The following is a 24608-nucleotide window of genomic DNA, read 5'->3' as shown; positions in this document are numbered from 1 at the left end:
CAGAAGCGAGGCCCAGGGGCACAGCACAATTTAGATGTGACAAAACTACTTTGGAGGAGCAATTTTCGTTGTTGTTGTTGTTGCTTTACTTCAAATATGACAGATCTTCTCAAACATTGCTCGTAGGGCACAAAGCCCTGGACTCCTTTGGGAGTGATTGAGTGCCCCGTGTGCAACATTTGAACACCCAGCAGCCTTGTTGTCGGTTGCTGGAAGTCAACAAGAGTTAAGTGTGCAGAACAATTTCAGAAACAGGCCCAAAAGGGCACATCATGTCCACCCCAGGCTTGCTTGCCGTGACACCTCAATCACATCTAAGTGGCAGTGCTGTCACGGTTCACCTGCTTTATAGCACAATGCCTCATGCTCATATAGCTAAGTAATTGAGAAGAATCTTTTCTTCCCAGTTTGATTTTCTCCAGCCAGGTCTCAGAGGAGCACCCAATGGCTGAAGCCTTGCAGAAGTCTTTGGTTCTTTTATTTTAATATGATTGTGACATTGCAGTCTATATAATTTTATAAAAAATATGCTAATCATTGAATATAATGTAACTGGCATATGCTTCATGCAGAAGGTCTTTTGTAAGGTATCATAACAAAGCTTATAATCTACTGAGTGTGGTCATCCTATTTGTATAAATGTACCACTCATATATCTGAAACTAGAAATATGAAGTATAACTCTGGGGGTCTATTGTAATTGTGCAAAGTGTGGGCCCTTAATGGTGGTTTGGAATCTTGATGACTCCCGTTAATCGGGACGATTGTCTGCAGATGGGTGTGTTTTACTTGTAAGTCTTCCTGTATACATGTGTGCTGCTAAGTGAGCAATGAAGTCTTACAGTGGCATGTGATCATGTCCCGTGAACTGGAATCCATCTTTAACCTGGTGTCTTTCCATTGAGAAGGAAGGAGTGGGAACCCAGAGAGGGACAAAGGGTTCCCGCCTTATGCAAAAGATATATAAAGGGGTGGAACAGAACAAAGCAGAGGGAGCCATCATGAAGAATCCCATAGCTACCACCTGAGCTGGAACAAGAGCTGTACCGGGTAAAGAATTGTGCCCAAGCCTGGATGCTGTCCAGTCTGGGGAAAAAACTTGAAGCATCTCTGAGGGTAAGATTATCTGTATTCAGTCTGATTAGACAGAGATTTGCGTGTTTTATTTTATTTTGCTTGGTGACTTACTACTTGGAACCACTTAAATCCAACTTTCTGTATTTAATAAAATCACTTTTTACTTATTAATTAACTCAATAGTATGTATTAATGCCTGGGGGAGCAAACAGCTGTGCATATCTCTCTATTAGTAAAAGCAGCAGAGAATCCTGTGGCACCTTATAGACTAACAGACGTTTTGGAGCATGAGCTTTCGTGGGTGAATACCCACTTCGTCAGATGCATGTAGTGGAAAGTTCCAGGGGCAGGTATATATATGCTAACAAGCAAGTAGAGTAACGATGGTTAGTTTCATTCAGGGAGGATGAGGCCCTGTTTCTACGCTGAGGTGGTGAAACCAAGAGAGGAGAAAACTGGCTCTGTAGTTGGCAAGCCATTCACAAGTCTGTTTCAGTCCTGAAGCTGATGGTGTCAAATTTGTAGGTGAACTGAAGCTCAAGGCGTTTCTCTTTGAAGTCTGGTCCTGAATTTTTTTGCTGCGGATGCGTCACCTTTTAAGGTCTGCTATAGTGTGGCAGGAAGCTGAAGTGCTCTCCTACAGGTTTTTGTAATTGCCCATTCCTAATATCTGATTTGTGGTCCATTTATCCTTTTCCGTTAGAGACTGTTCAGTTTGGCTTGATGTATACTAGCAGAGGGCATTTGCGGCATTATGATCGTATATTACATTGGTGGATTGTCATGGTGAATGAACCTGGTTGAGTGTGTGTGGCTGATTGGTAGGTCCTGTGATGGTGTCGCTGGTGATAGTATGTGGGCAGGCTGGCATCGGGGTTTGTTGCATAGATTGGTTCCTGAGCTGGAGTTTATATGTGTGGTGTGCAGTTACTGTGAGGAATACGTTTCAGGTTGGCAGGTGTTGTTTGTGGGAGGATTGGCCTGCCACCCAAGCCTTGTGAAGTGTGGATCTTCATGTCCAGGATGGTTGTAGATCCCCTGATGATGCTGTTGAAGGGTTTTTAGCTGGGGCTGATGTGATGGCAGTTGGAGTCCTGTGTTCTTTCTTGGGTTTGTCTTGCAGTAGGAGGCTTCTGGGTACACGTCTGGCTCTTGTTGATCGTTTCCTATTTCCTCGTGCAGTATTGTAGTTTGGATGTTGGTGGAGATTTTGTAGGTGTTGGTCTCTGTCTTGAGGGTTAGAAGCCAGATGCGGTCTGTACCTCAGTGCTTGGCTGTAGCAATGGATCGTGTGATTGTCCCGGGATGAAGCTGGAGGCATTCGAAGGTAGGCGTAGCGGTCGGTTGGTTTTCGATATAGGTGGTGTTAAATGTGACCATCCATTTTGCTACCGTAGGTGATCTAGAAAGTGGCCTCCCATGTAGTGGTCCAGGCTGATGTGATGGTGGGGGTGGAGCTGTTGAATCGTGGTGAAATTTCTTCAGGTCTCCTTTCCATCGGTCCAGATGATGAAGATGTCATCAGTAGCGTAGGTAGAGAGGGACGTGATGTGGACGAGAGCTGAGGAAGCGTTGTTTCCAAGGTCAGCCATAAAAGTATTGGCATATTGTGGGGCATGCGGTTGCCCCATGAGCAGTGGCCACTGTTCTGGAGATTATATATTGTCATCAAATTGAAATAGTTGTGCGTGAGTAAGGCACAGACTCAGCAGCCAGTTGTGCTGTGCATCAGTCAGGATACTGTTCCTGACGCTTGTATTCCATTGTGTGTGGATTAGTATGAGAGCCTTACATTCCATGGTGGCTCGGATGGTTGTTTTCTGGAGGTGGACCAATGCATTGTAGTTTCTCAGGAAATCAGTGGTGTCCGGGAGATAGCTGGAATGCTGGTGGCATAGGGTCTCGAGTTAGAGCGTCCACATATTCAGGACAGTCCTTCAGTGAGAGTGCCAATGCCGAGATGATGGAGGCATCCAGGATTTCTGGTGTTGGATTGGGGTAGTAGATTAGAATAACCTGGTCTGGCTCTGAGGGTATGTGATTTGTTCCGGTGTTAATGTAGGAGTGTCTGAGATAGATGTGCAGTTTCTTAGTGTTTCCTCAGTGGGATCTGAGGAAGTGCGCTGTTAGATTGGGTATTGGAGAGTGTCTGCAGCCTCCTTTGGTAGTCAGACTGTTCATGATGACAACAGCACCTCCTTTATCAGCCTCTTTGATGATAATGTCAGGGTGGTTTCTGAGGCTGTGGATGGCATTGCGGGTTCTGCCAAACTTAGGTTATGAGGCATGATGTTGTTTTTCCCACGATTTCTGCCTGTGCACATCAGCGGAAGCATTCAATGTATAGGTCCAACTGTCATTTCTCCCTCAGGAGGAGTCCATGTGGAGTTCTTCTTCTTGTGCTGCTGGTGGGAGGGTAACCTGCGTATCAGTGCACTGTTCCAGTGTTGTCCTGGAAGTATTCTTGAGTCGGAGATGGGCGAACAGTAGGCTTCCATCGCCACAGAACTGTATCATGTTGTTGGGGGTGCAGGGCAGAAGATAGTCCCCTGAGATGGACAGATTTTTTTCTATTGGCTGAGTGTGTAGTTGGATAGATTGACGATATTGCTGGGTGGTTAGGGGTACCACGGTTGTGGCCCATGTGGCAGGTAGGAGTTTAGACAGCTTATAGTCTTTTTTCCTTTGTAGAGAGATGAAATGAATAATGTAGATCTCCTGTCTTTTTTAGTGAAGTTCTGTTTTTATGGAAGTTTGTTATTATGGAGTCTCCAGGTTTGAGAGCTCTTTTTGATGTTGCCTGCTTTGCTTATTATAGATGTCTGATCAGGTGGTTCCTCGTTTCTTTGATAGAGTTATGGATAAATCTCACTAGTGGTCTGTAATATGTGAGTTAGCAAGTGGATTTTTTACCTTTCAGTCATTTTGAGTATGAGGTCTCATACCGTTGCATTTGAGAAGGAAGATGATAATCTGTCTGTATTTGTGCAAGTTTTCTTCTGAGTTTGATGGATTTCACTCTTTACAGCTGAAATGCATGCCTTGCAAGGTGTAGTAATCAGGGGTAGCCGTGTGTAGTCTGGATCTGTAAAAAGCACAGAGAAATCTGTGGCCACCTTATAGACTACACGACTTTTGGGAGCATTGAAGCTTCGTGAGGTGAATACACATTCAGTAGATGAATGTAGGGACATTTCCAGGGCAGGGTATATATATGCTAGCAAGCAAGCTAGAGATAATGAGGTTAGTTCAATCAGGGAGGATGAGGCCCTGTTCTAGCAGCTGAGGTGTGAAAACCAAGAGAGGAGAAACTCTCTATCAGTGTTATAGAGGGCAAACAATTTATGAGTTTACCCTGTATAAGCTTTTTACAGGGTAAAATGGATTTATTTGGGTTTAGACCCCATTGGGAGTTGGGCATCTGAGTGTTAAAGACAGGAAGACTTCTGTTAGCTGCTTTCATGTAAAGCTGCAGCTTTGGAGCAAGTAATTCAGACCCTGGTCTGTGTTGAAGCAGATGGGAGTGAATGGCTCAGCGAGGCGAGTGCTGGGGCCCCAAGCTGGCAGGGAGTGCATGAGTAGAAGTAGTCTTGGCACACTGGGTGGCAGTTCCCAAGAGGGTTTCTGTAATCCAACCCGTCACAATGATGTTGCTTAAAAAAAAGTTCTGTTTGAGCCTGACAATGCTCTATTGCAGAGGTGGCCAACCTGAGCCTGAGAAAGAGCCAGAATTTACCAATGTACATTGCCAAAGGGTCACAGTAATACATCAGTAGCCCCTCATGATTTTCCCCACCTCCCCCACTCCCAGGGTCTCCCACCCACCGGCAGCCCCACTGATCAGCTCCTCCCCCTCCCTTCCCAATCAGCTGTTTTGTGGTGTGCAGGAGGCTTGGAGGGGGTGGGGGGACGAGCAAGGGCATGGCAGGCTCAAGAGAGGAAGCGGAAAGGGGTGGAGTAGGGGCAGGGCCTGTGGCAGAGCTGGGGGTTGAGCAGTGAGCTCCTCCCAGCACACTGGAAAGTTGGCACCTGTAGCTCCAGCGCCAGAGTCGGTGCCTATACAAGGAGCTGCAGATTGAAGGCTCCGGAGCCACAAGTTGGCCACCCCTGCTCTATTCTGTTAGTGGGCAAACACAAAGAAGGTATCAGAGGATCTTGGCGCCTATAGAAATTAAATTTAAAACATCCAATTTCAAAGTGAGGAAGGTGCTTCTCTGAGCCCTTGCCCTGATGCTTCTCTGAGGATTGTGCTGCGTCCTGGGAGATATTTTCATGCCACGGACAGAGAATGTCCATAGAGAATATTGGCAGCATGAGGCAGCACAGCTACATTTCCACATCAAAATATTTGGGATTTCAGACTAAGTTTGTAGATCTTTAGCTGATAATTTTTGGTATTTGCATTATCACAGAAAAGCTGAAGTTTTTCCACAGAAAAAAGTGATTACGATGATTTTTTTTCAGTTGTTGTTTTCATTGAAATTTTCCACATGAAAAAAAAACAAAAACAACCTCCCCCCCCCACCCCCCAAGAACCAAGACAAAACATTTTTCAACCAGTGCTAGGCAATAGAATCACAGGGTCGGAAGGGACCCCAGGAGATCATCTAGTCCAAACCCCTGCTCAAAGCAGGGCCAATCCCCAGATCCCTAAATGGCCCCCTCAAGGATTGAGCTCACAACCCTAAGTTTAGCAAGCCACTGCTCAAACCACTGAACTATCCCTCCCCTTGCGGACTGTGGGCTTGTCTCCAGTACTAATGAATACCACGTGAAAAGGACTAGGCTGCATTTACTAATGCCCAGTGGCTCACTGCCTCACACACGTCTATAGCAGTGAACTTGGCAAGGATTGTTTTGGAAGCAGAAAATAAAAAACAAACTACACCCCCACCTACCACCACCAAACTTCCCCAAACATGCTGGGTACCTGTCAAGTTCAAGCACCTTGTCACTTGTAAAGCAGGTATGGGCATGCCTCTCAGAAGCACGTCACACGGGCAGTCAGACAGAAACAGACAATTCATGATGTGTGCAGAGCAGCATAGGAGCACCTAGCCATGATGCAGGCATGAAAATGTAGTTTGGCAGGGGAAACAGGACCATAGAGGTGAATGAGGTTCTGAGGCAATGAAACTACAAATCCCATGAGACAGTACAGTAGCATTTTCAGATTGAAATATTTCAATTTCATGCATTCTTGGTTTGTTTTTTACAACAATCAAACATTTCCCACAGAAAGCAGACACTTTCTGTGAAAATGTGTTTAGTTAAAAATCCAATTTTCTATTAAAAAGTTTTGCTGCAACTTGTCAGTTAGTTCTAGGTGATGGCTAATTTACAGGAGGTAACACACATCCAAAAGTTGAAGGTTCCTGGAAGGGTAAAGGCGAGTCCAAGGAGGCTCATAGGCTTGACCAAAAGCCCATTGAAATGTGTGGAATGGCATCAGTTGAATCAGGCCATCTGTGAAGCTGACCCTTGGAGGTCTCATAGACAGGCCAAAATTCTCAAAAGTGCTCTGATTTGGGGTGCCCTCAGTTTTGGTTTGCAACTTGCAAAACCTTTGGACTGTCTTTCAGAGGTGCTGCGCACCTGAAGCTTCATATGAACTCAACAGCAACAATGGGATACTCAGCCCAAGATAAAACTGGGAAGAAGGTGGAAATTTTTAACAGTGAGAATAATAAACTATTGGGACAATTTCCCAAGGACAGTGGTGGATGCTCCATCACCGGCAATTTTTAAATCAAGATCGGATTTTTTTTCTAAAAAAATCTGCTCTAGGAATTATTTTGGAGAAGTTCTCTAGGCTGAGTTATACAGATTTGAACAGATCATCACAATGGTCCTTTCTGGCTTTGAAATCTATAAAATGCTATAAGCTGAGAACCCCAAATCAGAAGCCCTTTTGAAAACACTGGCCTGTTCTCATGCACTAGTTGTGTGATTAGAAAGGGCAAAGAGAATAAGCCTCTGTTAGAAAACCCCTCCAAAATATCCAAATTAACAGGACAGAAAAAATACGCTCTATGGCATTGCTGAACCAAATGTATCGCCCATTCTTGTTGAGAACTGCCACAGTCTCTCACAATAACCTCTGTCCTCTGCAGCGACATAATTACGGGTCCTTTAAAACACCTCGTTACAGCAACACTGCAGCAAATGTACAGACTGCAGCCCAGCTGCAATGTCACGAGCCAGGCAGAAAATAAATGTCTGTTCATTTGTCTGGTTTTTATGTTGTTTGATATTTGGCAGCATGGACACTAAAACCCAGTTTAGGCTCCCATCTTTATAAGTGGGCTGGAAGGGCAGTGGCCAAAATAGAGAGTAAATCAAAAGTGACAGGACTTTTCATTTTGTAAGATGTTAAACTGAACTGTGATGAGGATCATCACAGGGTTGCTTTGGGCAACTATAAACTAGTTGGTATGGGGAGACATCATGCCTGTGTTATTTATTGATGTGAGGGGAACATCTAAAGTCAAAGTCAGGATTGGGGCCCCACTTTGACAGGTGCTGCACAAAAGCATAGGAAGACATAGACCTGTTATGAAGAACTTACATTTGAGTTTCATACAAGACATGACAATTAATGAACAGTAGGCGGGAATGGCAGGGGAGGACCAGGGTAAAAGTAAGAAGAGCACACAGTTATATTCGGTAGCTACACACACAACTTCAGGATTCCAAACTGCTTAGAAGTTTTGAGGTTTTTTTGCCTCTGATGCGGCCAGCAGGTGCTGACTGATATCTTGCAGACATTACAGCAGAAGCAAGTAACCTTAGTCAAAGATCCACCAGGGCTTTTTCAATCAGTACAGTAAATGTGTATGACCTGAACTCCAGGTGAAAAATGTGTTTTTAATGTTTTAAATGCTCTGATGTCATTAAATTCCACTTTCAAATGAACCCATTTTATGGAGGCTGATGGCATTAGTGTTTATTAGCCAACGTTTCCGGGAATTCATTTTATTGAACTTGATAGAGTCTTTAATTCATAACATCTTTTAAAAACAGAAGATAAGTTTCCAAGTAGGGAGACTAGTCAAAGAGAGTCATATCCCTAATGTTCCATAAGGAAGCAAATGGCTGACCCTTAGAAATCATGTAAGCCATATAGAATACACACTAAAAAAGATGAATTTTAGAATTATCGTGTAGACTGCGAGGCCAATCAATACACCGATTTGTATATACGCAGAAGTCACGCACTGGGCCCAGTGCTCTCCTCACAACAGTATAAATCAGGAATAACTCAACTGAAGTCAATGGACATACACCTGTGTTAGTGAGAAGACAGGCTCATAGTGTCCAAGGGCAGACCCAGCGATAAATGAAAGGGAACGTAGAATAGCCCTATGACTATTTTTTAAATATATAGCAAAAGTTGTTCTGCGCTAAACTTTCTTACATTAACCTAAATGAAGCATCTGCTATTGCTCCTCCTTTGGAGGCATGAGTGACCTATACAGCCTGAACATAAGCTGTAGACACAACTAAAATCAGGCCCTTAAAATTTAGGAGATTGGCCTCTTGGAAAATGATTACATTCAGTCAGTCTTGAGAGTTAGCTTGCCATTACACGCAGGCACGCTCTCTTTTTCCATCAGCAAGAATAAAGTTACAGGGAAACAGAAGCTCAGTGAACCAAAACTGTAACAAGACTTAATAGTAAAAGGTATTTGCCTTTTCCTTTCTTTTTTTTTTTTGGGGGGGGGGGGGGGGAGAAGGAAGGGGGGAGAACTAATGTTTCCATTCCAGCCTTTTAAAGTATTTATTCACAAGCACATGAAACATTAACACACCACGGTCTTGAAGCAATTTAAAAAGAAATATATTTTCATAGGCAATGGAACAGCAGCAGGAGCTGACATCTTACATTTGGTAACAGAGTTATATTCTCGCTTCAGAGGCAGTTGGACAAATTAAGCTTTATATCAAGGTAAGGATATACTTCACCCACATCTGTAAGTGTTGCAGAGTTCTAGGCTAGCAGAGGCTGTCCTGCTATATATATGACAACTAGCTGGCTGCAGGGCCGGCTCCAGGTTTTCTGCCGCCCTAAGCTGACTGGCAGCACTTTGGTGGTGGCTCAAGGGCGCTGCTCCATTCTTCGGTGGCAGTTTGGCGGCAAGTCCTTCACTTCCCCTCTCTTCCTCTTCGGCAGCAGCTCAAAGAGGAAGAAAGGGACTAAGGGCCCTGCCGCCAAATTCCCACCGAAGACCTGGACGTGCCGCCCTTTGTATTGGCCACCCCAAGAACCTTCTTCCTTAGCTGGTACTTGGAGCTGGCCCCAGCTGGCTAGCTAGAGAGTATCAGGTGGTGAAGTGTTGTAATGGTTAAGGCAGGGTCACATGCAATCTAAAACAAACCACCACTTGTCAGAAGTAGAGTTGGCATTCCGTCATGGGATAACTGCCATTGGTTTTACAGTGGCCTGTGCCCCTGAAAAGGCTTCAATGAATCAGCCTCCAACAGACAGCTTATTACACTGAAGGTGGGCTGTGACATTGCATGCGATATTTCTAACAGTGTGGAAATTCATGCAAGCTGAGCCATAGTTGCCTACTGAGAATTGCCCCTGGGGAAGCACCAGCACACCACTGAAGGCAACTCAACTATTAACAGGAAGTCACTGGTACCGTGGTCTCACAGCCATCACAGCTTACGGGTTAAGAGGCAGACATACATTCTCATAAATTAAACTTTATAGCTCTAATGTCTCTTCTACTCAGCAAATGTTCCAGATTAAACCATGCATAAGTTGCAAACTCAGCACATTAGCAAGAATAATTACGAAATTACTATTATAAAGTCTAACATATGAATAGCCCTATTGGATCAGATCAATTGTCCATCTGGCCTTGTATCCTGTCTTCTGACAGTGGCCAATGCCAGCTGTGTCAGAGGGAATGATCCAAACAGGACAATTTGTCTGTTGTCCAGTCCCAGCTTCTGGCAGTCAGAGGTTTAGGGACACCAAGAGCATGGGGTTGTGTCCCTGACTATCTTAGCTAAGAGCCATTGATGAACGTATCCTGTGTGAAATTATCCAGTTCTCTTTTTAAACCTAGTTATACCTTGGACTTTCACAACCTCTCATGGCAACAAGCTCCACGGGTTAACTGTTTGTTGTGTGAAGAAGTATTTGGTTATTATACCTATTCTCATTGGGTGATCCCTGGTTCGTGTGTTACATGATGCGGTAAATAACACTTTCTTATTCACTTTCTTTACACTATTCAAGATTTTATAGACCTCTATTATATCCACCTTACTCGTCTCTTTCTTAAGCTGACCAGACCCTGTCTTTTTATCTGTCCTCATATGGAAGATGTTCCATCTCTCAAATCATTTTTGCTGCCCTTCTCTGTACTACTTCCCTTCTTAAAAATAATAATATTAAAAGTGGGAGACTAGAACTGCATGTGATATTGAAGGTGTGGTCATTTCATGGACTTAGAGTGGTATTATGATACTGTCTGTCTTATCTCTCATTCCTAATGGTTACTAATATTCTGTTAGTTTTTGTCTGCCACTGCACCTATCCACAATGACTCAGATCTCTGAGTGGTAACAGCCAATTTAGATCCCATCATTTTATACGGATAGTCAGGATTGTGTATTCCAATGTAAATTACTTTGGATTTTATCAATCTTTAAATTCATCTGCCATTTTGCTGCCCAGTCACCCAGTAACTCTTCACAGTTTGCTTGAGACTTGATGATTCTGAGTAATTTTGTATTGTCTGTAAACTATGCCACCTCACTGTTTACTCTTTTCTCCAGAGTATTTATGAATATGTTGAACAGCACCGGTCCCAATACAGATCCTTGAAGGACACCGGTATTTTCCTCCCTCCACTGTGAAAACTGACCATTTATTCCTACCCTTTGTTTCATCTTCTAACCAGTGACTGATCCATAAGAGGACCCTCCCTTTCATCCCATGACTGCCTACTTTGCTCAAGAGCCTTGAGAAACCTTGTCAAAGTCTTTCTGAAAATCTTGTGCAAATTTGCTATTTATCCGACTCGTACCATCTTCAACCATCCAGTGACAGTCTTAGGACAAGTTACTTTTGTAAACTAAACTGAGACTGATACTGTCTTTATACCTAATTAACAGCCCACTCTGTAAACACCAAGGTGATATTGGCAGAGTATGTTTCCAGTACTTCAGGACTGAGGTTTCCTAGACCTGAAACTGTGGCATTAGAAAACCTGTTCACCACTGACCATGGAGCAGCAAGACAAACTGCAGAGAGTGTGCTGCTGAAAACCACAACTACAGCTTTAAATAATAAGGACTTGAGGTCTTTGGAACAGAATTGTTATGGCACAGCATTTTTTCTTCACGAAATGTTACATAAGAAGCTAATTTTGGTTTCCCTAGCTGATTTTATTTGTTTATAATGAAAGCAATCCTAAATGCAGTCAGTTCTTATTATGACTTGTAATACTCATTTACGGGCACTCAATTTGCTCTATTCCTATAATAAGATAGGACCTTCGCATGTAGCACTCGTGAATCGTTTACAAGAAATATACCCCGGCAAGTTTGTTTTCAGAATTTTTTTTTTTTTTACTGCAGCAAGTCCTAACATTATCCGTATTTCAAAATATTCAAAGCAAAGGACCATCTGTCGAAGGTTAAAAGAAGAAAAGTTAAGGTAATATAAGCAGAAAGAATTTGATTTCCAAGTTACACAGAGTATGAATATGCATTTTCATGGGAAACTATGATTTAAACTCTTATGAACATAAATATAACTCTGAAATATCAATTAAAGCATTTACGGGGCATTGGCTTCACTCTGAACAAGTGTAATCCTTGTCATTAAAAGGAAGACAAACACTCTGAAGCTTTTCCCAGAAATTACACAAAATAAGCCCCCCCACTAATGTGGGGCTATGCTCTGTATAGTTCAGCAGCTCTGAACAATACATTTGGACGTATATCAACATATCCAGCTGCAAGGATCAACAGGACACACCCTGTGGATCCAAGAGCAGTAATTCAGTGGATGGCATCAACTTTTGCCTAAAGCTCAGATAAACCATTTACTAGTCAGTAATGAGCAAATAAGACTGCTTGGTTTTTAAAATGTGTGTGCTTGCAAAGTGAGTAACTTACCCCACTCAATGCATCTGTGTACAAGCTACAGTAACTCAGAGTGCAATGAGTATGTAAATCTAAAGCTATAAAAATACTCTCAAATGCTTCCAGATAGTTTGTGCTGTTTTTTTCCCTCCTCTTAAAAAAAAAAAAAAAAAAAAAAAAAAATTTTTTTTCAAAGGAAAAAAAAAAAAAAAAAAAAAATCACTGAGCTTCAGGAATTCAAAAAATCAAATTTAGTGGTAGATTTATTAATTTGCTATGATGTACAATCAGATGACCATTTCTCAGCAGGAGACATTGCAATAAAGTTTATGGCTTTAAAGTCAAATTGAAACCAAGTATCAGTCACATTCAGGCAGCTGAAGATTAGTGGATGACAGATATATAGAGGCAAGGTGCTGTCTTGACTGTTCTGTGACAATGTTCCAAGGGTTTTACAGCAGTTTCCTCTTCTCAAACTCCTTCAGAGAGAGAGGGGGTGGAGGGGAAGAGAGACATTACAGTTGTGACAAGAGAGTTTTCCAAAAAGCTGTCAGTTTCAGTATCCTTTTAAAAACACAAGCAGATTACATCAGAATGAGAGCACTTAGAAGAAATGCTACTCCAAATCACCCTTGTTTGGGTCTGTTAAAAATTTCCCGTATACAGATTCACTCAACTTCATTTTCACATTGCAACTTGGTTTTTGTTGACACGTTCTTAAACAGGATATAGCGCATTGAAAATATTGACAGTCTTACATCTTCCTTTTACTATTAAATGCATCTACTCATGCCATTATTTATATATATAAAAATCTCCGCTCCTGCCTTTATCTCAAGTGAAGCTGATTTTTGGAATTAAAGACACGGCAGAATTTTGCTGCCAAATTTTGGAAAAAATTAAACTGATATTTCCTAGTCACCCTCTCCTCCACCTGCTAGCATGATGGACAACATGCCTCAATTTTCAATCATAACCTTAAACACCAACAGGGAAGTCGCAGTACCAAGTTAAAATTAGGAGATAGTGGATTCCAGAGGAGAGGAGGAGGAGGAGGAGGGGGAAAGTATCTCTCCCCATCTCATACCCCCAAAGGAGTCCATGGCAGATGCAGAAGGGGAGGGGAAAACAAAACAACAAAAACAAAACCCCACTGTGAGGAACCTGTAACACTAACTCAGCCTCATCTAAATATGATGATGTCAAGGCACTCCTGTTGCCCCCAGCTGTGGTCTAATATTCTTTCAGTGAATTCTTAGAAGGGTGCTGCATAAGAACAGCAGTTTGCATTTCAACTTTTTAAAAGAATTGACTAGAAATGGTTAAGACTATTTATTTATTTTTTCAGTCCAGAGGCTGAACGAAAAACATCCCAAAAAATTCTGTTTGGAACTAAAACTGAACTCTTCAGCTAAATTTCAAAATGGACAAAATGAATTGTTTCAACTTTTTTGGGAAAAGAATAAATAAATAAAATAAAAAAATTTCCAAGCCGAAACCCATTTGAATTTGTGAATAGGTTTGCTGACCTGAAAAAAATGCACTTTTTGGTGAATTTCCTATTTGCTGAAGAAGTTTCACACAGCTTTAGTTAAGACCTCCATTTCAAAGTATGCAGAAATACAGCAGAAAAAGTGTATATTTTCTAAATATTTTGCTGTGCAATGTAGGCAGTTATCCCGAAAGAAAAGCAAAGATAGTTAAAATAAATGTTAAGTACTGTGTATACTTCAAAAAAATCAGGGATAGATCCACAAAAAGGCCTTAGGTGCCTATCTGCAGCTGTGGGCAGCACACAGATCCTCAAAACCCATGCTCAGCTGTCACCTAATGCTGGAGACACCTAAAGTCTCTAAGCATCTAAACTTCCACCATTCAAGTTCTGAAGGCATCCTACTTTTCCGCCAGTGAGCATGCGCACAGTCACATCAGTCTAGAGCCCGGTTTCATACTTAAGCCCCTGGTGGGGGTGGGGGTGGGGGGAAGAGAGATCAAAATAGCATTCCCTCACCTATCTCACCTGCAAGGCCCAAACCAGTGGGTGTGTTCTGAGCATACCTAAAAAGTCGGGGGGGGGAGAGGGGGGCGGGGGGAGTGCTCCCCTGTAACTTTCAGCCTTGTGGTTAGAGTACTCATCTGGAAGATCTAAGTTCTGTTGCTCAGCCTGCCCGATCCGGAGAAGGCATTTCAGCTTGGGTCTCCCATCTCTCCGGTGAGTGCCCAAACCACTGGTCAATAGAATCACTCATTCTCTCTGGCCCAATGAATATTTAATTTATACCCAAAGGAACAACTTCAACAGGTGAGAATGAGTCTGCAACACCAGAATACCCCATAGTCCAGTGTTTAGGGGAAATTCCTGCCCCCTTCTCAACATTTCTAGCTGGCTACCTTAGGCAGCTCCAATGTTGAGTGTGTTGGCTTTCGTGGATCCCATCTGTAGGCTTCTAACTCTCCCCACGAGTTGTACAGAGAATCTAGGCTCTAACTCAGGGCTGTGGATTCCACCAGATGACAAGGTGCTTAGAAGTTCAGCATTGCAATTTGCTGAGTGTTGCAATGCCTAAGACCCTTTGTAGATCTATGCGGGAGAAATCAGGAAGGAGTTAAACTTCTGTATGAAGTACATGATTGTTATGAATTGTGTGCATGCGCCCAGGGATATGAATTAGCCCTTTCTTTTTTTAAGTCAAAATTCTTAAAATGACATCAATAGATAGCTGTGGGAAAAGATAAGACAGTCCATGCAGTGTTACAAAGGTACTTAGTATTTGTAATGAGAAAAACAAAAACAAACAGAGGTGTTTTCTGATCAAGAATCAATTTAGGATCAGATGATGTTTAGCTGCTGTAAAAGAAGGGTGGTGTTAATCTGTTACTGAGACAAATATAATTCTCTGAATTTTACCACATGGCTTTGACAAAGGAGAACATGACACAAAGCTGCTTGTGTGAATAAAAATTCAGCTGCAACTGTTATTTAATGGCTTTTTTTGTTCAGTAGAGCCACTATAGACTTAAATGAGGAAACAGTGTATTATAACTGCTCACTGGGAAGACGCAAAACTGACACAAAAGCAAAAGGCAGCTTTCAAATGTCTGTTTTTCTGGTTACGCTGGCTAAATGCCATCATTTCAAAGCACTTATGAGAACCATGTAACTAACCTTGTGTATAGTGCTACCCAGCTGAGCAGGAGACATACTGACAACAACGCCAGCATTTTGAAGAGCAGCAATTTTCTCTTTAGCACCACCTTTTCCCCCAGCAATGATTGCACCTGCATGACCCATTCTTCTGCCAGGAGGAGCAGTCAAACCAGCTATGAATGACACTACGGGCTTGGCATTTGGACCCTGTGGTGAAAGAAGAGACACTGTTAACACGAAAAAGATGGAGCACTTCCAGCCAAGTGCTCAAGAGGGTAGCGGGGGGAAGGCAAGAACTAGACATCTAGACTTGGGAAACCCCGCAGGTAAGGGACATGAAAGCACTGGCCTAGAATACTTAGAATGGCTTCTCTCAGAAGAAGTGTGCATGTAAACAGCAGTCATAAATATAAAACAGTTCTTCTACAGAGCAGCCATATATGCGTCACAAAACAATTAAAATATAAGCTGGGTTCCTGTAGCCATCTTAATCCCAAGATATTTGAGAGACAAGGTGTAGGAGGTAACATCTTTTATTGGACCAACTTCAGTTGGTGAGAGAGAAGCTTTGAGCTACCCAAAGGCTGTTCTTCTAGCAGACAGCACTAGAACTGTGTGTCTAAAGTTCTCAAGAGTGTCTTTAAACCCTATCTTTAACTGGCTTTAACTGCATTTTCCACACTTTCTAGCAATGGCTTTTTATTAACTGAGAACTAGACAAGTTTCTCTACAGTGGTAAATGCTTAAAACAAGGGTTTAATGAGGTCTTTTGGAATGAGTGGCAAATTCTCTTAAACATACGGAATTATTTTCCTTCAAGAACGCTGCTGCATCTTCTTCAGCATTGCCTCCAATCTCACCAATCAATATTATCCCCTCTGTTTGGGGATCCTTCAGGAAGACATCAAGACAGTCAATAAAATTAGTTCCATTGAATGGATCTCCTCCAATCCCTGGAAGGAATTAAAACACAAACATGAACCATCAAGACAGACAAATTTAATTTCAGTCTATTATTATTGGTATTGGCACTTTCCCCCCACGATTTGGGCCCCTCTGTATACACAGTATTAGAAAATCACTGCCTCAAGTTCTTATAATCTGAATGGATAAAAAGTGCACAGAGTTTGAGGGGGCAGAGAGATTATTAATCCCATTTTACAGATGGGAAACTGAGGCATAGGCAGATTAAGTGACTTGCCCAAGGTCATACAAGATGCCGGTGGACTGGGATTGAGAGGATCCCAGCTCTACAAGACAAAACACAGTGTTAAAAAACCTAACAACCCAACATGAAGTGGGAAGTATTTCAAACACTACAATGAGGCTGTCTTCGCTGCCAAGAAAGGTATGTTTTATATAGTGCGATGGATGACTAATGCCAGTTGATTCACTATCCAATCCAAGTGGACACACAAGGCACAGGTAATTTTTGCCTCAATGCAGCTAGGTGAGGTGAACCTTAGGCGGAGGGCATAGAACTCACCTAGCAACATAAAAACTACCCTGTAGGATTTTATGGCAAGATAACTGACTTGCATTAATAGTCTTACTGTTAAAAAAAAAAAAAAAAAAAAAAAAAACACCTCTCTTTTTTGGGCAGTGAAAACATAGCCTAAAATGACGAGCTCGCCAAGTCTGGAAGCTCAGTACACATAAGTCAGGTTTTTTAAAATTTTTAGGTCGACATATATCTTTGTGTGCCAGTCTTTGCAAAACAAATAAGACTGTAATGGACGTGACAACTCCCGTTCACCCGTAGTCAGGTTTAAGGAACGTGCTCAGAACTGTCAGTGTGAGGATGCCTGCTTTACCACTGTCTGTGCTGTACAGGGTCCACGGACAAAAGAATTTCAAGCAATCTGACATTTCCAGCCCACAGAAAACCAGTCTTTACCACCTTTGCTCCCACACTGTACTTCCAAGCCAGAGACGACCAGGATAATCTGCTACTAGCAGGCATGAAATGTCGTATGTACAAATTTTAAACACTGAAAAATAGTTTAATCTAAAGGCTAACTAAGTGTATATCTACATTTGAGCTGTCAGGTGCGATCCCCACACTTTCTCTGCTTAAGCTAGCACCTAAAAATAGCAATGTGGCTGCTGTGGCAGCCACCCCAAGTACAAACCCATCCAAGCCCCTGCATGTGTACTCTGGCAATTAGCCCGAGCCGCCATGGATACACTGCTATTTTTAGGCATTAGCTCAAGCAGAACTAGCGCGGATATCACACCTTGAAGTTCAAAGGTAGACATACCCTCAGGGTTGTATCATTTAAAAACAAAAAAGACTCAAAGCAACTCTGCTCTCTCAAAACAGTTTCTGTGGCTAAGTGCCATATCTTGATTTTTAGCCCATGAACACGTGATGTCTTTGGGGCAGGGATTGTCCTAGGTTTGTGGAGCACCCACCACAACAGGACCCAATCCTGGATAGGGCCTGAAGGTGTCACTGCATTATAAACAGAAATTACAAATATGTGCTATATTCTCCAATAGTGTAAATGAGTGAAACTTTTTACACCAATAGAAGATCTGGCCCAAGAAGTTTACTAAGATAAGAAGCTATATTTTCTCTGTTGTGCCTTAAAATAAAACTAAAACCACAGCAGGTTCCTGCATATTGGCAGTTTTCCATGCAAGACTGCTTTGGCCAGGCTTTGAACATAAGAGTTAGTTAACAGAAAAGGCTGGTTATAGTCTGCTGAATTGCAATCGTTATTGATGAAAAGTGCCTGAGTTAGGTTGGTTAAAAAGGTGTAACATTTCTAACCAAAATTAAAAAGGCATTCAATAGTTTCTAGAATCTAATGTGTTGTGGTTCTTACACACTGACTGGGCCTGTCTGTCTTTAACAGAGCGTTTGGTGGAAGAAACCCACCAATACAGAAGGACTGTCCCAATCCAACTTGCGTCGTCTGATGTACAGCTTCATACGTCAGGGTGCCAGACCTTGACACAATACCTTAAAAGGAAGAAGACAAGGTTGTTAGTATTGTATGTAATGAACTGGTTTCTGGATACGCATTAGTACACATGTTCAGGGATATAACTTTAGAAGACCATAGGGATGTCATAAACAGATAGCTAAGGGTTAATGTTTCTTTTACCTGTAAAGGGTTAACAAAGGGAATCAAACACCTGACCAGAGGACCAATCAGGAAACCGGATTTTTAAAAGCTCAGGGAGGGAATGTTTGGGTGTGTGTCCCTTTGTGTGTCTTTTGTCTGTCTCTCGGCTATGAGGGATTCTTTCTATCTTCAAGCTTCTAATCTTCAGTTTCCAAGTTGTGAGTACAAAGTAGAAAACAATAGGCTTTTATGTTTTTTTTGTATTTACATGATGTGTAGTTGCTGGGATGTTTAAATGTAGTATTTCTTTTGAATAAGGCTGGTTTATTTGACTATTTTTCTTTCTTAAGCAATTGACCCTGTATATTGTTATCTTGATACAGAGAGCAATTTTTATGTCTTTCTTTCTTTTTATATAAAGCTTTTCTTTTTAAAACCTGTTGGATTTTCTTTTCTAAGTTGAGGCTCTAGGGGATAGAAATCCCTGTGCCAGGATTTACGGCTCTCTCTCAGGGAAAGACTTGGGAGGGGAAAAGAAGGAGGGGGGAAGGTAAATTGCCTCTGCTGTTTTGTAATTCAAGGAGTTTAACGTACAAATAAATCTTCCAGATAACCCACGGAGGGGAAGCCTGGCGAGGAAGTAAAGAGAAGACAAATGGGAGAGGGAGTTCATTGTCCTTTGTGTGGTAATGGGGTTATTTCCCTTTGTGGTAAGACTCAGGGCATCTGAGTCTTGGGGTCCCCCCAGGGAAGGTTTTGGGGAGACCCGAGTGAGCCAAACACTGGAAATTTTTGGCTGATGGCAGCGCTTTCAGATCCAAGCTGGTAATTAAGCTTGGAGGTTTCATGCAGGCACCCGCATTTTGGACTCTAAGGTTCAGAATTAGGAATTATGCTTATGATAAGGGAATATTCAATACTTCCCAGATATACGTGCATACACGTGAAGATTCATACTATATAGTATTTAAGATTAGATTTGCCCTCCCCCTTGGTTTCTGATCAGCTTTCCTGTCACTTAGTTGTGAGTTATCTAAAGTTGTCCAACAAGCCAGAAGCACTGGCCAAACAGCACTCCTCACAGTAGAGCTTTACACACAGAGCCCATTACAAAAGCAAACTGACAGTAGTTCTCAACCTTTTAAGAGTCAGGACCCATATATAAATTTTGATGGCCTGTCACGACCCAGTAAATAAGTTTTAATACAAAAAAAATCTGGCTTACTAAATATTTCTCTCTGTATATTCTATATTGTAGGTAACAAAATAAGCAAGTACTAAATAAGTACATTATGTGTACACCATAGTGGCAGTTCCTACAAATCCCGTCCAGCAGGACTGGCTGGGCTTGGCTCCCTGCTCTGGGGATTGCAACCATTGGGGCAGTAGTGTCATTAAAGTTTGGCCCAGGCCCTTTGATGGGGAGACAGCTGGACTAAATTTGTGGACTGGTATTGCGCATTGATGCATGAGGTTGCAGTGCCAGTCACTCAAATTTCACGTGGCTGGTCCCATCCAGTCATCATGACAGAGGGACAGCTGGGCCAAACCTGAGCACCATTGCAACTACTGTGGGGAGTCAAGCTAAGCCCAGACAGACAGTCTCACAGGACTGAAGCCACAGGAGCAGCTGCTTTGAGGTGAGCATGAGGTGGGCTGCAGCCTCCTCAACTTCAAGACCTAACCTCCCTGGGTTTCCTGCCCTATCCTTTGGTCATGACCCAAAACTGGGTTGTCAAAACGTGTCTGTGGTGGGACGGCTGCCCCACACAGGTAGATGGAGAGTTAAAGCAGCTCTCAGGGAGGCTGTGCAAAACCTAAGCAATGGCAGGAGGGTTTGTAAATAGCCAATCAAGGGAAGGTTTGTTGGAGCAGCCAATCAAGGCCAGGCAGGGCCATATTAGAAGGGCTGCTCAACAGTGCAGAGACAGTCTCTTCCTGGAGTGCAAGGAAGAAGGACTGGCTGCCTTAGAGGAGTACCTTAGATTAAGCAGTGCTGGGCAGGGTGAAAGGAGCAATAGGGAGCTCCAGCCTGAGGACTGCCAGACTGACACCCCTGATACAAAGGGCCAGGAAGGTGCTAGGGCTATGAGGAAGTGGCCCAGGGAAACAGGTGTTGCTGCTCCTCCAACTCCTGCCACGTGGCCATCAGCTATAAGGTCCCTGGTTCTGAATAAGCCTCAACTGGAGTACTGTGTCCCATACCGGGCACAACATTTCAGAAAAAATGAACAATCTGGAGAGCTACCCTGCCTGGTACCATTGAGCCGAGGATATTGAATAAGGAGTCTGACAGTTCCTCTAGGTTCTCCGCCTAGAGCGCCAAGTTAGAGGCAACTCTTTTCAACAATTCCTGATGAGCCTTAATATCATCCTGAGGAAGTGGGTGAGCGGGACCCGCAATCACCTCATCAGGCAAAGACGGGGAGGAAGAATCCGGTGCCATGGGGTCTGATGTGTCCATTGGTGGTCCAACTGGTTGATCCCTGGGATCCATGTGAGGCTGAGGAGTTCTCTTCAGGAATGGCTGACTCAGGGGGAGGAAAGAATACCAAAGCTGATGGTTTCTCCGAGGCCCCCGCCACTGACCTGAGCCTTGTGAAAGCTGGGTAAAGCCTCAAGGGTTCCACAGGTACCAGGCAGCCGGCCACTGGCCCTGAGGCCATGGAGTTGGCAGTACTGCTGACATAGAGGGAACCTTCCGTGCTGGGTTTTGGCCTGCCGGCAACGACTTCTGCCCAGTGCCGGAGACCGAGGCTGAGTGGTTGTTCTCAGGCAACCACAAGCGAGTGGATTGGCAACCCTGTTTGCTGAGGTGCCTATCACTGCACCTTGATGGGGAGCTGTCTGCTCAGGATTAGTCCCTTCTGCGGGTCCTCTAAGACTGGCGGCATTTGGTGAATCAGAAATGGCATTCCGGCAATCCATGCCTAACGCTGTTTGACCAGTACCGGGATCTGGAGCAGGACTGGGAACTGGAGTGGGTCAGCCGCTAGGAGGACTTTCCTCCCAACACAGGGGATCCGTGTCATGGTGACGCATACTGGCAAGCTGATGATGGGTGACTCCGCTCCTGGGATCGACTGTCTCGGGCCCGCAATCAGTGCCAAGCCATGGATGAAGCGCTGGGCTGGTCTCGGTGCTGCTGATGCCAGGAAGGGCGCACCTCTACAGGCCTTTTCCAGGTCACCGGCGAGGTGTGTCTCAAACCCTGTGGGCAGTGCCCTGAGGCCAGAGAACGGCCAAGGCTTTGTCGAGCCTGCCTCTCTGCCTTTGAGGCCTGGTGGCTCCATGCAGGCAAGCTCTGGTGGGATGTCCCCTGCAATAGGGAGCAGTGCCACTGAGACAGGGACCTATAAAAAGGACCCAAGGCGGGTTTAGCCTTAGACTGGGGTACCACAGTAGCTGGAGTGGGCAGCACTGGTAGCGCCAGGATATCCTGCACTGCCTGCAGGGCCTCGCGCATTGATAGGACCTCTAACTGAGGAAGGCCCGTGTCACTGTCCGGTGTGGCAGACATGGTCGGGGTGGGCTAGATCAATCGACCAGAGCTGGGCCCGACTCCCAGCTGGAGGTGCCGAGATGCCCTCCTCTCCCTTGTGGGATGTAGATCTTCCTCTCCTGGTCTTTTGTCACTTGGCCAGTGCCAGGGAAGGTGATCGGTGACGGTCCATCAACAGCACCCATGAGGTGCTCAGCACTGCCCCGAGCGCCGCAGCATCAGAGTCAGACCTCAACTGCTCCAGTGCTGGCATTGGAGCCACTCCGTAAGGAGCACTGACATGGATGTCTCCACTCCTCCTTGGTTGAGGCTTGAAGGACTTGCAGTTATGGCACTTGTGTAATGTGTGTGGGCGATTCACATATAAGCAACAACTGTTGTGTGGATCGCTGATGGGCATAGGTTTTTTGCAGCGATTAAAGCATGACCTGTCCCTAGGCCAAGTCCCGTTCAGGACTAACCAAGTCAAACACACTAACATTAAGACACTAAGGGATAACTTAGCTATGTACAACTATTTGACAAGAAAAAGTTCGTAACACTGAACAAAGCGAAAAAGGTTAGCTGAAGCAGCTGACGCTCCAGCACCATCACTGGTGGCAATAAGGAACTGAGGGTGGGTGGAGCCAGTGGCGCCCCTTATACCGCGGTATGTGCGTCCCAATCCCGACGGTGGCAGAGCCAGTCCCCTAGGGATACCACTGAGGGAAAAACTTCTGGCACTGGTGCACGGGGCGAGCACACACACCTAATATGAGCAAACACTTGAAGAAAAATTGTTCTCTGAACCTCTGAGGACAGGACAAGAAGCAATGGGCTTAAATTGCAGCAAGGACAGTTTAGGTTGGACATTAGGAAAAACTTCAAAACTGTCAGGGTGGTTAAGTACTGGAATAAGTTGCCTAGGGAGGTTGTGGAATCTGCATCATTGGAGATTTAAGAGCAGATTAGACAAATACCTGTCAGGAATGGCAACCTATGGCACGGGTGCCGAAGGCAGCATGTGAGCTGATTTTCAGTGGCACTCACACTGGCCCCGGGGGGGCTCTGCATTTTATTTTAGTTTTAAATGAAGCTTCTTAAACATTTTAAAAACCTTATTTACTTTACATACAACAATAGTTCAGTTATATATTATTGACTTATTGAAAAAGACCTTCTAAAAATGTTAAAATGTATTACTGGCACGCGAAACCTTAAATTAGAGTGAATAAATGAAGACTCGGCACGCCATTTCCAAAAGGTTGCCAATCCCTGGTCTAGATACTTAGTCCTGCCATAAGTGCAGATCTGGCCCAGATCTTCCCAGGTCCCTTCCAGTCCTATGATTCTATCTACTAATTTAAATTTAATTCTTTCAAGCCTAACTGTGAACTTCTTCACCATCCGACACTCAGTCGGACAGAATAAGGTTTTTTTGTTTTGTTTTTTAATTGAGATAAAAAATCATTTAAACAGCTGGAGATTAAACAGCAGAAAACTGGCTTTTTTGTTGATGTTGTAGTTTATATTTCTTTAGAGTATTAGTATATTACTATGAAGGGTCCAAAAATCCTTCAGAAATGGCGGGGGGGGGGGGAGGCAGGAGGAGGAGGGGAGAAAGAGGAGGAAAGAGACCCAAGGAGCACATAGTACAAAAAAAAAAGAGCCAGGGAGAGGGGTGCAAAGGTGCCATAAAGCTCACATTTGCACTCACAGGAGTCTTAGAACACTGCTGGCCGTACTTCCATTGCGGGGTGGACAATACAGATGCGAGAAGATTAAGTACTTCATGGGCCTTGCCCTGGATTCTCTCTCTCAAACATTTTGTGAGTATCTGACATCTCTTGCAGACATTTAGAAGAGGTTTGATTCAGAAGGGAATGCAAGACAACTTGAGATGATACCATCAAACCAACGCTTTATGACTATTAAAAGAATGTAGCTACAAAGGGCATACCTGCACTAGTCTTTGATTTTTCAATTTCAGGTTTATGGCTACTTTTGAAATCAGAGATGTGATCCAAATGCTAATACTTACTACTGCATCCAGCTTCTGCTTTCACCTTCAAATTTGCACTGCAGCGACACTAAACGCAAGAGTTTTGAAGCACAGCTAGCACACTCTTCTCCTTCTGGTTTTGACTCAGCATGTCCCAACTGGCAGTTAAGAAGCATGATCTTGTATGTAAAAATCTTGTGAAGAGTGACACCAGATGGTGCACAATTCTGAAGTCAAACCAAGTGTACCCTGTCTAAAGTAGAAGCCCAAAAGCTCTATGTATAATAGCACCTAATTTACATGGCATATCGAACATTGTCACTCTAACAAAAAGAAAGTTTCTAGTGTTTTAAGAACGGGAGTAGGAATCAAGACTCCAGACATCCATTCCTGGTTGTGTCATTGACCCAATGTGTGATGCCTGATATGGTCTGTCCTCCCTGCCCGCTATCTGAATTAATCAAATATTCATCACCATGGCATATAGATGCAGACAAATCAACATTAAGCCTATTTTCCTCCCTCTTAAAACCCTCGGAGTGCTGAGAAGACAAGTGTTTAGGAATTTGATTCTTTAAAATCCTCAGATAATGTTTTTAGAGCTAATTTTAAGAAAACAAAACGGCTCACATTGCCTCAAGAATCCTTTCTAACCCCTTGTTTGCATTACTTCTGCTCAAGCAATGTCTGTGGCAAAATAAGGGGCTTCAATCTCCA

At 43.6% G+C, this 24608-nt stretch overlaps 1 protein-coding gene and 1 long non-coding RNA gene across 2 annotated transcripts in view; both read right to left on the bottom strand.

The window, feature by feature from the left end:
- Window positions 1–8776: 8776 nt before the first annotated feature.
- Window positions 8777–24608, bottom strand: part of LOC142046921 (uncharacterized) — a 250109-nt gene continuing 234277 nt past the window's right edge. Inside the window, exon 2 of the long non-coding RNA XR_012656022.1 lies at window positions 8777–9282. This is a non-coding gene — a long non-coding RNA (uncharacterized LOC142046921). The remainder of the gene's footprint in view (window positions 9283–24608) is intronic.
- SUCLG1 (succinate-CoA ligase GDP/ADP-forming subunit alpha) overlaps window positions 8844–24608 on the bottom strand; it is a 32414-nt gene continuing 16649 nt past the window's right edge. Inside the window, exons 6-9 of the mRNA XM_032775192.2 lie at window positions 18219–18302; window positions 16136–16287; window positions 15353–15541; window positions 8844–12665 (exon numbers count right to left, since the gene is read on the bottom strand). Of these exons, the coding sequence (XP_032631083.1) occupies window positions 12639–12665; window positions 15353–15541; window positions 16136–16287; window positions 18219–18302 (452 nt within the window). The 3' untranslated portion in view covers window positions 8844–12638. The remainder of the gene's footprint in view (window positions 12666–15352; window positions 15542–16135; window positions 16288–18218; window positions 18303–24608) is intronic.

Source organism: Chelonoidis abingdonii, chromosome 5, assembly GCF_003597395.2.
Source record: "Chelonoidis abingdonii isolate Lonesome George chromosome 5, CheloAbing_2.0, whole genome shotgun sequence".
Taxonomy (NCBI): Eukaryota; Metazoa; Chordata; order Testudines; family Testudinidae; genus Chelonoidis; species Chelonoidis abingdonii.
The sequence above is the reverse complement of the archived record's forward strand: the minus strand, read 5'-3'. Positions and strand labels throughout refer to the sequence as shown.